This window comes from Podarcis tiliguerta (genome assembly GCF_965153285.1).
Source record: "Podarcis tiliguerta genome assembly, chromosome: 4".
NCBI lineage: Eukaryota > Metazoa > Chordata > Lepidosauria > Squamata > Lacertidae > Podarcis > Podarcis tiliguerta.
In genome coordinates this window covers 81,075,055-81,087,276 of record NC_139537.1, presented here as the reverse complement: position 1 = coordinate 81,087,276, position 12,222 = coordinate 81,075,055, and the positions used below count along the sequence as shown (strand labels likewise).

The following is a 12,222-nucleotide window of genomic DNA, read 5'->3' as shown; positions in this document are numbered from 1 at the left end:
TGTTGTTGTCCGTTATTATTGTTGCTATTGTTATTGCTTTTAAACTTGCACTTACAGTGCTTTTTGTTAATTTTAACTACTGTCTCAAGCGGACCTGACAATATTTAATATTGAGAATTAAAAGCATTTACTGCAACGGACATCTTTTTGCAGATTAGAATGGTTAAAAGATGTATGCATTTGTAGGATTGGTCTAAAACATATGGTTTCAAATATTTGATAAACTTAATGAAGTGTGTTAATTATGTTCCATACAGTAATACCTGTAGGCATGGTTCTATGTTTCACAAAATTATAACCGCTAAAAGCAAGTTAATAAAACTATTCTCTTGCGTTGAATACCCCCACATTTGAGCTTCTGAAATGTGCTTAGTGCCAGTCACCTTTTCTGTCCTTTCAAACATTGTTAGGGAAGGTGAAGTTCGTTCTTTAGCTGAACGGCTTGAAGAACCACAGGAAATGTCACCTCCTTGATCATCTTCCTTAACAGGTTGTGGTTTTCGACTGTTTCACCCCTACTGCAACCGAAACGCAAGATGTTACAGAGTTCTTATGCCAGTATGTTACAATCAAGGTGAATTGCCAAAAATTACCGAATCCTTTGACACAAAATGTTGGGCTCAAATATTTTATTAACAAAATTTACGTACCTCTTGGATATAAAAGCAAAACAAAACACACCTCCAAGCAATTTTTTAATAAGGTGCTATCCATTTTATAAACGAATGGCTCCTAGCTGTCAGAGTCAGCCTCCTTAGTCTCCATGTTGTCTCTTCAACTTAGCAGAGAGGATGATGGGAAGAAAAGTAGAATTTTTGGGTTCTGCCTGTCATTGTCTCTGACTCCCTTTAATGTTGGCCTCTCTGCTTCTACCCTAGCAGTTCCAATGGGCACCAGCCACCACTGCTCACATATTTCTTCCTGAATATGATTGGTCGACAGCACAGTCTTTAAAAAGTCAACTTAGAATTGAGTTCCTATTGAATTCAGTGGGATTTCCTCAATAACACATACACACGTTCTATTTTTATCTTGGGGCACTGCTGGTAATTATTAAGAGCTGAGCTAAAAAAAACACCAGCAGAATTTCTTGCTTATACAGTAGTTACAATTTTTGCTTATTGTTACAATTTCTTATTTCCGTCAAAAACTTAATTTTCTCTTAAACTTTTCCTAACGATCCCATGATATTTCTGAAACTTTACTTCTGCAGTTTTACTCCTTGCTTGTTTGTATACATTTTAAATGTTCTTTATGATCTGTATTACATTTTTAAATTCTATATTTGTACTTCATTCTTTGCTGGTTTATTGTTTTGGCTGTACTGTATTATGTACTTTTACATTTTGTCAGTGGGTGAGGTTGTTTTTTATTGGAGAGTGTAAGGTGCTTTGTGGAAGAAGTTGCTCAAAAAGTGGGGTATACATTTATGAAATGCATTAAATAGTAAGTAATATAAACATATGCTCCTTGGTAGCTGTTTAACAGTTTTATTTGTTTTATTTGTTTATTTTGTTTGCTAAGGAGCCTGGGACAGCACGCTTGTTTCCTTAGGCCAAATCTTATTTTCTCAACAGATTAGGCATCTAGAGAGTGATTTGGGAGCGGCCAATGTCACCCAGCATCCTTAGTGGTTGAGTGGGGATTTAAACCTGGATATCCTCAGTCAAAGGTCCAACCACAGTTGCAAAATCAGGGAGCTCTGTTGGGCTCCAGGGGGGCCATGAGCACATATATATTGCTGCTGACTTGCTTTTGGCTCAGTGCGTCACAAAAGTTGGGCAGGCCTGTTCCCTGCAGCAGCGGCTGCAACAACCTGTAGAGCAGGGTGCTTGGGTGCAAGCAAAATTTACGGTTCTCAGCCGACATAATAGCAGGGAATTCAGGGTGAACAAATGAAGGAAGTCTAGGGTATCTTTGAAGGGATAAAGAAGTGGGAGGATAATGGAGTCATTTAACTGCCTCACATAGCTTGAAGTATGAAGGTGGATTGATGAGTCGTTCCCATAACATTTTGCTGGTGGTTTAACACACAGCATCATTACCAAGAGAAAAGACTAAAGAACTGCAGAGGACAGGACCCTGGGCTAAATCTCTCTCTCCCCCCCTCCTTCTTCTGTTTTTAAGAAAAAGTGTGTCTTTGATGAGATATAGCTGCAGGCAATCGTTTTACATTTTATGTCAGCTCTCTTTTGTCAGACATTCATTATTGATGCTGTACTCTCCATTTTAATTCACACTTCTCCGCTAATCAATTACAGCGTTTATCCATTAATCAGGTATCCTGACAGGGTCAATAACTGCTCTTCAGTTTAGTTGGCCGCCGCATGTTCTCAAGCAAGTAGCAACAGTCAGTAGATTAGTTTAGAGCATCATTGTTTTCGCAGGCTGGTGGACATCTGGACGGGTAAACAAAGTCTAATGAGTTTTTGGGGTGATTATCCTGTTCTTGGGCTCTCTGCTGAAAACCTTAACTATTTGGCAGAGAAGCAACTTGTGTGCTTGGAACTCGCCTGTTTTGTTCCTTGCCTGTCCTTCTATCCAGTCTCTCTCTCTGTGTGTGTATATGCACCTTCTAGAATGTGCCTGTTCAAGTATATAATTTATAACAGATTCAGACATGGCAAATTATCAGAGGAATCAAAGCTTTTCATTTTAGCAAGTGGTGTAGATAACAGAGGGGGCAACATTTAATTGGACAGTTACAGTTTTGGTAGTTAAGTTGCTGTCCATAATGACGGTAACAGGTTTCAATTATCCTTTTTATGACAGATGTACCAACATTTAATTGTTTCTCGTCAAGTGTGGAGAGAAAAGGCACTTCTGTAGATTTTTCAATTCTTCTACATGTCACTTAGCTGTCTACACTATTGTTTGAGCTCCTTTCTCTCATCCTTTTTGCGCCAATGAGTTGTGTCATTCCCTCATGATCAGCACTTTTGTTGTCTTTGTTTTTTGCTGCACCTCAGAAGTCCATCTTTTCTTTCATCTCCTTCCCATTCATGCATGAGGGAACAGTTGTGCTCTGTTGTGGGGATGTTCCGCTGGATTTCAAACAGTAGGGTTTCCTTTTATTCCCTTCTAAGTAGTACAATGGAGCTGAATGTCTGTTGCAGAATGCACACACTAATATGCCAGGTTATTTGGTTTTTAAGAAGTCAATAAAAGTGGTGGGCTTAGTTGCAGTGCTTGGCTCGGCTTTTCTCCCCCCCCCCTTTTTTTTTTCCTGTTTGCCTTTCCATCTTTGGTTATAAATCTGTTTGTTTGTTTCTGGTTATAAAATACAATCCTCCAAATTAAATCCAAGCATGGAATCAACAAACACTTGGGGAGAGAGGAAAGGGGGGGGGTGGAACACATTACTGGCAATGGAATATTTTCACACTAGCTGATTTGGCAGCCTCTGCTTCATTCCTGATAAGGAAGTGAAAACCGCAGCCAGCTCTAATTAATGGGGACTATTAACAGGAAGGGAGATGGAGAGAAAGATGGACTCATGAGTTGGTTTTGGCAAAAGCCCTAGCCTCTTTCCAAGGCTCTCCATTTAGGGAAAGAAATGTAACTTTGAGGGATTTGTTTTTGCATGGTAGATTATTTCTCCAGAAGTGTGTGTGTGTGTGTGTGTGTGTGTGTGTGTTCCAAACATTCCATTCAAAAAGCCGCCGCTAGAGGAAAAACAAAACAAAACAAAAACAAAGCACATACACAAGAGACGTAAGAATCCTAGAGAGGTAGTGTTGAGACACTTTGTTCTAATATTCAGGAGCAACCTTCAAAATCCTTCCTAATGAGGTCATAAAAGGGAAAAAATTGAACAAGTGGTACTTGTGTACCTCTCTGGGATGTTTCATCGAGGTCACTTGCCACTTGGTTATCCCATTTGAAAAGGGATTGGGATAGTTCAATCAAGCATTGCATTAAGAGAGAGACTTTGATTAATTCCTTCTCTTCTCCATTGTGTTGCAGATAATTTTGGTAAATTTGGGAGACTTTCTTCTTAGTCGGTGTTAGGGGCTTAAAGTTCCTGATGTGTCATGCTGAGAGTTAGCATTTATTAGTCCTTTTGGGCTCATGTGTGGTGTTTTTTTTTTAAAAAAAGTGTAGCTGGGGACAGCCCTTGGATTATCCCTGACAAGCCAGGCCATTCTTTCAACGTTACTGTTATCTCAGGTCATATGGAGAGATGAAGTTCTTCTTCAGTTTCCCGTTTGGAACAAATACTGCGTTAAAAAGGGGAAGGCCAAGAATAAACTGTAAGTAGGAGAATGATTCACGGTGGGTTTCACTTGGAACATTGCACTTGGCCTTTTATGTTAGATGTTTATAGGAGTGTTATTCTCTGGTTTGTGAGGCGATGCAACAAAAGCAACGAGAGGGAAAGTTAACCATGTAGACCTGACTTCTCTTATAGCAGGAGAAGTGGAATATAGAGTTTAGTTGCTACCAAGCCTGGTATTCAAGTTTGGAGTTTTATTAGTATGACCTCCATTATATTTAAATATGTGACTTACGTTGCAGTTTTAAACAACTTTGTTTTCACTGTATTGATGGCAGAAATGTATTTGCAGAATTGTACACAGGAGGCCAGAAGTTTATTTAAAACCCATATTTTAAACCTGTTTCACTCTGCACCTATTTGAACCAGACACATACTGTTTAGGCATTTAAATTGTGGGTGATTTACCTTACTTTCTCCCCCCAAACCACCACCATCCCATAACTCCTCTCTATTCTTGTTTTTTGAAAATCTGTGTGCTTGTTACTCTGGAGACCTGAGGCCTATTGGTTACACACATATTTAGGTGCTCTTTAAAAAGTGGATTTTTGACCTGATGGACCGTAACGGCTCCCAGGGTGCCACTGTGGTCATTGTATAAATCTGCCTTAGTGTTTTTTTTGTTTACTCACTTGATATACCGTAACGGCTCTTAAATCTGTAATGGTCTGTTGCGTTAATCCAGAAGCTGCGCATGCGTCTGCAACCTTTGTACCTAAAAAAGAAGAAGAAGAAGAAGAAAGAAAAGCTCAAAGGAATTTTTTTTGTTGTTGGGGGGGAAAGAGGATACATGCTCAGAATTCCTCCTCCCCACCCCCAACTGAATTAAGCAGTCGCTTTCCCCCTTTCACAGTAATTCAAAGCACTGTGGATAACGGGCTTTCCAAAATATCATGTTTTAAAAAACAAAACAAAAACCCAACCGGTTTTTAACATATTAATTGTTCAGATCATTAATGGAAAGTGCCGACTAACTTGTCAAGAGAGGCGCATCTACTAGAGGTTTTTAATCAGGATTTGGGTTGGGCAAGGATGGCTAGTTGATGTGGAAAACTGGGCCTAGTGGCAAATCAGGAAGGTGTTGTTCTTGTTGCTGTTGTTAATATTAATATTAATATTATTTAGATTTATGTACCAGCCTTCATCATAAGATCTCAGGGCAGTTCACAGAATAAAATACAGGATAAAAACAAGTAATGAGGGAATCCAATGCCAGAGCAACTGCTTGAGTAGTTCACTCAGAAAGGAAATATAAGTCCAAATAGTAGTGCTTCCCCCCCCCCAAAAAAAATGTTTAGGGGTACTGTCATTTTCCTACTCATATTGAAATACTGCCCCTCAGTGAGGCCAAATTTAGATGCACAAAACGTTTAAGGGTATGCGTACCCCCATAAAAAAGCACTGCCAAATAGTATTGGAAATTTAAACTCAAGTCTCTGACTTGCAGGTCTAAGGGGTGAAAGCTAAGTGCTTGCTGAGGAACAGCAACATGTGGATCGTGACAATGGAAATTTGGGCCGGGGGCAAGATGGACCATGATAAATTCTAGGTAGAGGACATAGCAGAGTCTGATAGTAAGGCAGGTTGAGGCACAGGTTGACTCCTAGATGTGGGTCAAAGCAGTATATTTAGAGAAGAACATAGAAATGTAGCAGAGTAATTACTCTGCTTAAATATTGGCCTACAAAGACAATTACTGAAAGTTGGATTCCCTCCCCACCCCACCCCGATTATGTGGATGTCTCAGGTGGTGAGCAGTTTGAGGTATTGTATTCTTCAGATTTTTTTTTTACTTGGGTGAAGATGCAAAGCATGCAGTATCTATTAGGAAATACACACTCTGCACTCTATGTTGCTGGCTTATAATCTGTGACCAGTTTATACATACTTTAAAAAAGCCATAGGATTATTGATAATTCTAACAGAAGAAAGCTTCCCACTCCCTATACCTTTTCTACAGTCTTGTCAAACAGGCAAAACAATAGTGCACAGGTAATAATAATAATAATAATAATAATAATAATAATTTAAACCCCGCTCATCTGACTTGGTTTCCCCAGCCACTCTGGGTGGCTCCCAACAGAATTGATGATGATGATGATGATGATGATGATGATGATAAAATCAATAAGACATCAGTCATTAAAAACTTCCCTGAACATCTTCAGATGTCTTCTTAAAGTCAGATAGTTGTTTATTTCCTTGACATTTGATGGGAGGGTGTTCCACAGGACGGGCGCCACTACCGAGAAGAAACTATTTCAAAATAAAAATAAGCAAACTGGTACTATAAAATGGAACCAGGTTTGTGCAGAGACCAAATGTGCATGTACTTCTTAAAGAAAAAAACTGTGTTTTTATAAAAAAAAACCTGATGTGTGCTGGATAGGGCAGTTCAACCTTGAGTGAAAGGATGTTGTGATTTTAAACTTCTGAAAATAGTCTCATTGGAACAGCAAGGAGGGGAAAGTCAAGATTCCATGCAATTATTATCATTGTTGCTATTATTATTATTATTATTATTATTATTATTATTATGACTATTACTATTAAAAGCAACAGAAGTTCATCTTAGTCCATAAGAAAGGGTACTCTACTATTTTGTGATATTTTTGTTGGTCCAGTAAAGGTGTTGCCCAACTGTGGATTTTGACCTTCCTGCAAGTCAGGGATTGGATATTTTGGTGGTAATGGTTGGTGTGATGTGTACATAGATTATTATTTTTAAAAAAGAACAACTGGAGGGAAGCTATATGTTTCTTCAACTGTTAAGAGGTCACACTTGTAATCCAGTAATTCTTACATTTGCTGTAGTGTGGACCATTATTCCATTAGCTTGGTCTTTGTTGACCATATTTCCTATAGACCTGGGATGTTCAACTGGTTGATCGCGATCTAATGGGTAGATCACTGCCATTTTTTATTAATAGTGGGAGTAGATCGCAGTCTCTTGGAAGTTGGACATGCCTGCTTATAGACCATATTTTCTGTAGCCCTGAACAACAGACATAGAATGAATTAAATTTTGATTTTGTGTTAACCACACTAAATTCAGCTGGGTGATTTAGTGAATTTAGGTTTCTGTAATTTAGGTTTCCCCCCACTGTCATATTTGTACCTGGTTCTTCATTCTTCAGTGATCCTTTTAGGGTGACTCCTTGGGCTCGTCCTATTTTGCACAGGAGTTTATATGAGGTTCTCCTATTTTTACCTTGTAAGGTGTAAGATTGCAAAATGGTGACTTACTGAAGGCCACCAAGTTAGCTTCATGGCTAAAGGGGATTTGAACTCTTGTCTCACCATTTTGGGTCCAACAGTCTTGACTATTCAAGACCCTGACTCTAGTCCTAACATCGCTTCAGTTGACTGTGATATGATCTCACAGATTGGATTGTTTCCTTTGTGAGTCACCGTTTAGGCAGGAATTGTTTGAAATCATGACATTTGCATCTGCATTTCAAAGGGATTTTTGATTGACTTCAGTGGGACTTATAGGTAAGAGGAAGTAGGGTCACATCCTCCAATCTCTGCTCTGTGATACTTTGCTGCGACTTCTATTTTCCCATCATTTCCAGTGCCCCTCAAACACAAAAATGTTGGCTTAATGTAGTTGTCTTACTATTTCTACTCAAAAATCCATGGTTTGGCTTCCTTGAGCAGTTTTTTTTAAAAAAAAATAGTTTTGTTTTTGCTCAGCCATCTGTTCCACTTTTTAATTGTGCTGTTTGTCTACCCAACGCAAAGTATTATTGAAGGATTATCTGTGGTGAAACAGCATAAAATTTTAGTGTGAGTTTAAGTTGGGGAGATAACAGAAGTGAGAGTGCAGCTACCAATAAATATATGCTTGTATATTTGATGGATGGGGCTATTTGTCTTTCAGTATTCTACATCTGCTAGTTGTTTAAATTTATACTGATAATCCAGAGGATATTTTATCTAATTATTACTAGCACTGCTCTGAAATTTAGAATTTTTACTGTGTTTTTTTGAAAATGACTTTCATTCATGATATTTTTTTAGTATGTCGTAAGTCACTTAGAGACATTTTTCTTTGAAATATGAATACCCTCACAGGGTTCTTCCAGATGACAGCTTAATACTGTAAATGGGTTGTTGGAAAATTGGAAACATGTTATTACCTTATCAATGTTTTTCTGGGAAGGGTAAATCCAAATTAAATGCCTACGCACTGGCAGCTTGATGACAGTGACACTGTGGGGACACTACAAAAAACTTGCACACCAGAAGAACACCAATACTACAATAAAAACCTTCCTTTAAGCACCCACAGACCTCCTCATGTGTCCTTGCCACCAAGACTGTAGATATTTCATAAGCAGAAGCAGCAGAGATAACGGCAAAAGGTGTTGAAAACGGTTTCCTGACCTCAACCAGGGACCGGCCCACTGATAAAGTGAGATAAGGTTGTTGCCTCAGGCGGCAGATATAGGCCCAAGGACTGTGCCGCTCACCACTGCTGCACCAACCTGCTGGGCTGTGGCATGGCAGCGGGGAAGGTGTGCGGCCGCAGCGTGGCATGGGCAGAGAAAGTGCAGTGGCGCAGACTCAGATCTGTGGGATGGGGGGCATTTTGCCTCAAGCAGCAAAATGTCCTGGGCCAGCCCTGACCTCAAGTCTACCTATTTATCACGTAATACTGCTGACATTTTGTCATCATGGGTACTGGTTGCTACCATACATCTGAATTCATACCTAGTACAGTGGTACCTCGAGTTACATACGCTTCAGGTTACATACGCTTCAAGTTACAGACTCCACTAACCCAGAAATATTACCTCGGGTTAAGAACTTTGCTTCAGGATGAGAACAGAAATTGGGCTCCGGCGGCAGCGGGAGGCCCCATTAGCCTCCTGCTTGAGTGGTGCTTCAGGTTAAGAACAGTTTCAGATTAAGAACGGCCATCCGGAACGAATTAAGTACTTAACCCGAGGTACCACTGTATTGGAACTTTGCATACATATATGCAGGGGTTTTTCTCAGCTGAAACTCACTGGAACTGAGTTGCATTCCAGCACCTTTGTAGTGTTGTGTTCAGGGCTGCGCAGCGGCGGGCAGCAGGGAAAGTTTATAATTTTTTCTGCAACGGTGGGGCAAGTGAGCAAATAAGAGAAGTCCTTCCCCTTAAAAAACAAAACAAAAAGCTCAACAAGCTCCGGCAGCTCAACCCCATATATATACGGTAGATACCAACTGTTTTGCTTCCGAATTTGTACCATTGCTAGTGCACTCAGAACGTCTGAAGTGAGATAGCTATATAATACCTATATATGATGAAAATGTATTTTCTGAGCTGTCAGGAAATTTAGTTAGGCTGCGTTTTTATGTAGGGCAGAGGTATAGAATCAGACCTCATAAAAATGTTTGTTTGTTTTTGTTTGTTTGTTTGTTTGTTATTGGAAATACCCACGATCCTAAAATTTATCTAGCATTTTTCATCAAACATAGGTGCAAATAAGCTGACATACATTAGTCCAGGTGATAATGAATACAGGTAGTTTTCCTGGCTTTAAATTATTCATGGTAAGTACAAATAAAAGTTATTATAAACAAGGCATTGGTACCATCCAAACATCATGGGAAGCCATAGTCTGAAATGAACTATGAACAAACAATGCGCAGGTGCGTTCTGCTCAAGTTGTACTCACCCTGCTCCACCCTTTGCCAAGCCTAGAGGAAACAAACCACTGTACTGCCTTAGCAAACCAGCCCTCCTGGTTTGTTTCTCTCCCAGCAAATTGTGATTTTTTAAAAAAAATCGCTACACTTACTGGTGAAGGACAAATGCAGCTCTCGGTCTTCTCAGTCATCTTTCTCCTCTCCCTCACTGGTTGCTGTTGCAGATGATATGAAGACTAGGGGGGTTGACCAGTAGCCAGAAGTGCTTGGCTGTGGTTCAGATCCAGAGGTGGGTTGTCTGGGCACATCTACTGCTGCTGGTTTCTTTGTGAGGAAGGTGGTGATTGGCAGCTGCTGCTGCTGCTGTTGTCTCTTGAGCTCATCAAACATTTCCTTGTACCGTCTCAGAGTGCCTGTGATGCCACAGATCGTCTTAAGGCTGCTCTCCATGGTCAAACTGTGCAAACAGATCATTTGCATGATTTATGACTTGGAAGAGAAAATTTTATGCAGGTTCCAGCTTGCTGGATCATGCTAACCATCCTCATCCTCAGCTTTGTATTCTGAGCTTGATCTGGCAAGTTCTTGTAACTCTTCAATACCTGTTGGGCCTCCATTAGCTCTTCCACTTCTTACTGAGTGGTGTCAACAAAGCCACCAGCAGCAACGTGCCTGGCCATCTGCACAATGTTCTCCCACCACAGTGGCAATGCTTGGAAATCCCTTGAATTTGTGCACCCATTCCGTCCACACGTTCCACCAGCATGCACTCGCCGTTTCAGGCTTGATTGCATCCACTGCCTGCTTGACGTAGGTGATGCAATGGACAATCCAGATCAGCGTCCATCGCGTTGATCATTCAGGAGAAGGTGAGCTTCGTCTATAAGCAGCCTTGAAGCAGCAAATCACAACTTGATCCAGAGGCTGGATGAGGGAGGTTGTATTGGGGGATACAGGGCGGGAGAAACCTCTCCCTTACTGTGTGCAAAGTGGAGTCCATCAGGATGCCCGAGAACATTGTCCACTGGCAGCATCACTTTAATCTGCAGGTGCTTCTCCTCAAGGTAATGCCTCCAGAGTGATGTAGTGGAACCATTCCAGAAATGATGATGAAGTCACCCAGGGCTTTTTGTTGTATTGCCAAAACCCAGCAAGCAGATTTTTGTTCTTGCCTTTTAGGGCACAGGGTGGTTTGTATAGCAAGCCTGGCTTTAAGTGAACATTGCCACAGAGCAGCACAGTCACTCGATCCTTTGCAGTGATGAAGCCAAGGGCTTGCTTTTCAGCTTTGGCATTGTAAGTCTGCTCAGGCATTTTCTTCCAGAAAAGCCCCTGTCTGCGTCGGAAGACTTGCTCTAGAAGGTATGCCTTGTCGTCCAGCAGCCACGTTAGTGGTGCCTTGCACTTCTTTGCAGCCTGTCTGTCTGTGGTTGCAACCTCCCCTGTTGTTTGGATGTTCTTTAAGTTGAAATGGGTCTTAAAGCCGTTAAGCCAACCTGGGCTGACTTTCAATTCCTTGGCAGGCTGGTCCCTATCAGTGGGTGGAAGGTTTGAAGTGGTCATAGAGGCTTTTGGTGCAAGATGCTGCCGTCCACAGAAGTATGTTTCTGGTTCCTGTTTCTGGTTCATGTCGTGAGAGCCAGTGTGGTGTAGTGGTTAAGAGCGGTAGACTCATAATCTGGTGAACCGGGTTCGTGTCTCCGCTCCTCCACATGCAGCTGCTGGGTGACCTTGGGCTAGTCACACTTCTTTGAAGTCTCTCAGCCCCACTCACCTCACAGAGTGTTTGTTGTGGGGGAGGAAGGGAAAGGAGAATGTTAGCCGCTTTGAGACTCCTTAGGGTAGTGATAAAGCGGGATATCAAATCCAAACTCCTCTTCTCCTTCCAGCCACAAGTTCAGTGCCTTCTCCGTGTTCACCAAAGCCTTGATCTGATCTGGCCGGTCACCTTTGCAATTGTTGCCACAGCCCCACAGATCTCCTCATGCAGCCAAACCTGCATGCCAGAACACGCACATATTTGCCAACCCTCAAGTAGTCCAGCACAGACAACTTCTCTTCTTCTTTGGTTTCTCAGCAGCTGATGACAATGATTATGTCTTGCATTCTGAGGCCATTCTGCAGTCTGAAGCTCTGCGAACCACCTCCTCTGCACTGCAAACCCCTCCATTGTCTTTCCAAACCCCTCCACAAGTCTTTCTTGCCTCCTCCGATCGCTGTCTCTCGCAACCTGTCCTACACCCAAAGACTCTCACCAGGGCTGCTGGCCTTTCCCCCCTGCTCTCCCACCCTTCATGCCATTTTAT

The 12,222-nt window shown here is 41.3% G+C and overlaps 2 protein-coding genes across 6 annotated transcripts in view; one reads left to right on the top strand and one right to left on the bottom strand.

Moving 5' to 3' along the window:
• LOC310676327 (uncharacterized protein) overlaps positions 1 to 8,858 on the bottom strand; it is a 41,905-nt gene extending 33,047 nt beyond the window's left edge. Inside the window, exons 1-3 of one of the 4 annotated variants that reach the window (XR_014510455.1) lie at positions 7,395 to 7,568; positions 4,909 to 4,991; positions 384 to 518 (exon numbers count right to left, since the gene is read on the bottom strand). Coding sequence is in view for 1 of the 4 variants with exons in the window: in XM_083438163.1 (XP_083294289.1) it covers positions 4,909 to 4,991; positions 8,767 to 8,818 (135 nt within the window). In the remaining 3 variants the exon portion in view is untranslated. Of the gene's footprint in view, positions 1 to 383; positions 519 to 4,908; positions 4,992 to 5,940; positions 5,991 to 7,394; positions 7,569 to 8,766 lie in introns of those variants that run through there. The other 3 variants (XR_014510456.1, XR_014510457.1, XM_083438163.1) reach the window with 3 other exon arrangements.
• The window catches only part of CLYBL (citramalyl-CoA lyase), a 186,767-nt gene that overhangs the window by 84,919 nt on the left and 89,626 nt on the right, over positions 1 to 12,222 (top strand). The gene's annotated exons all lie outside the window — the stretch shown is intronic.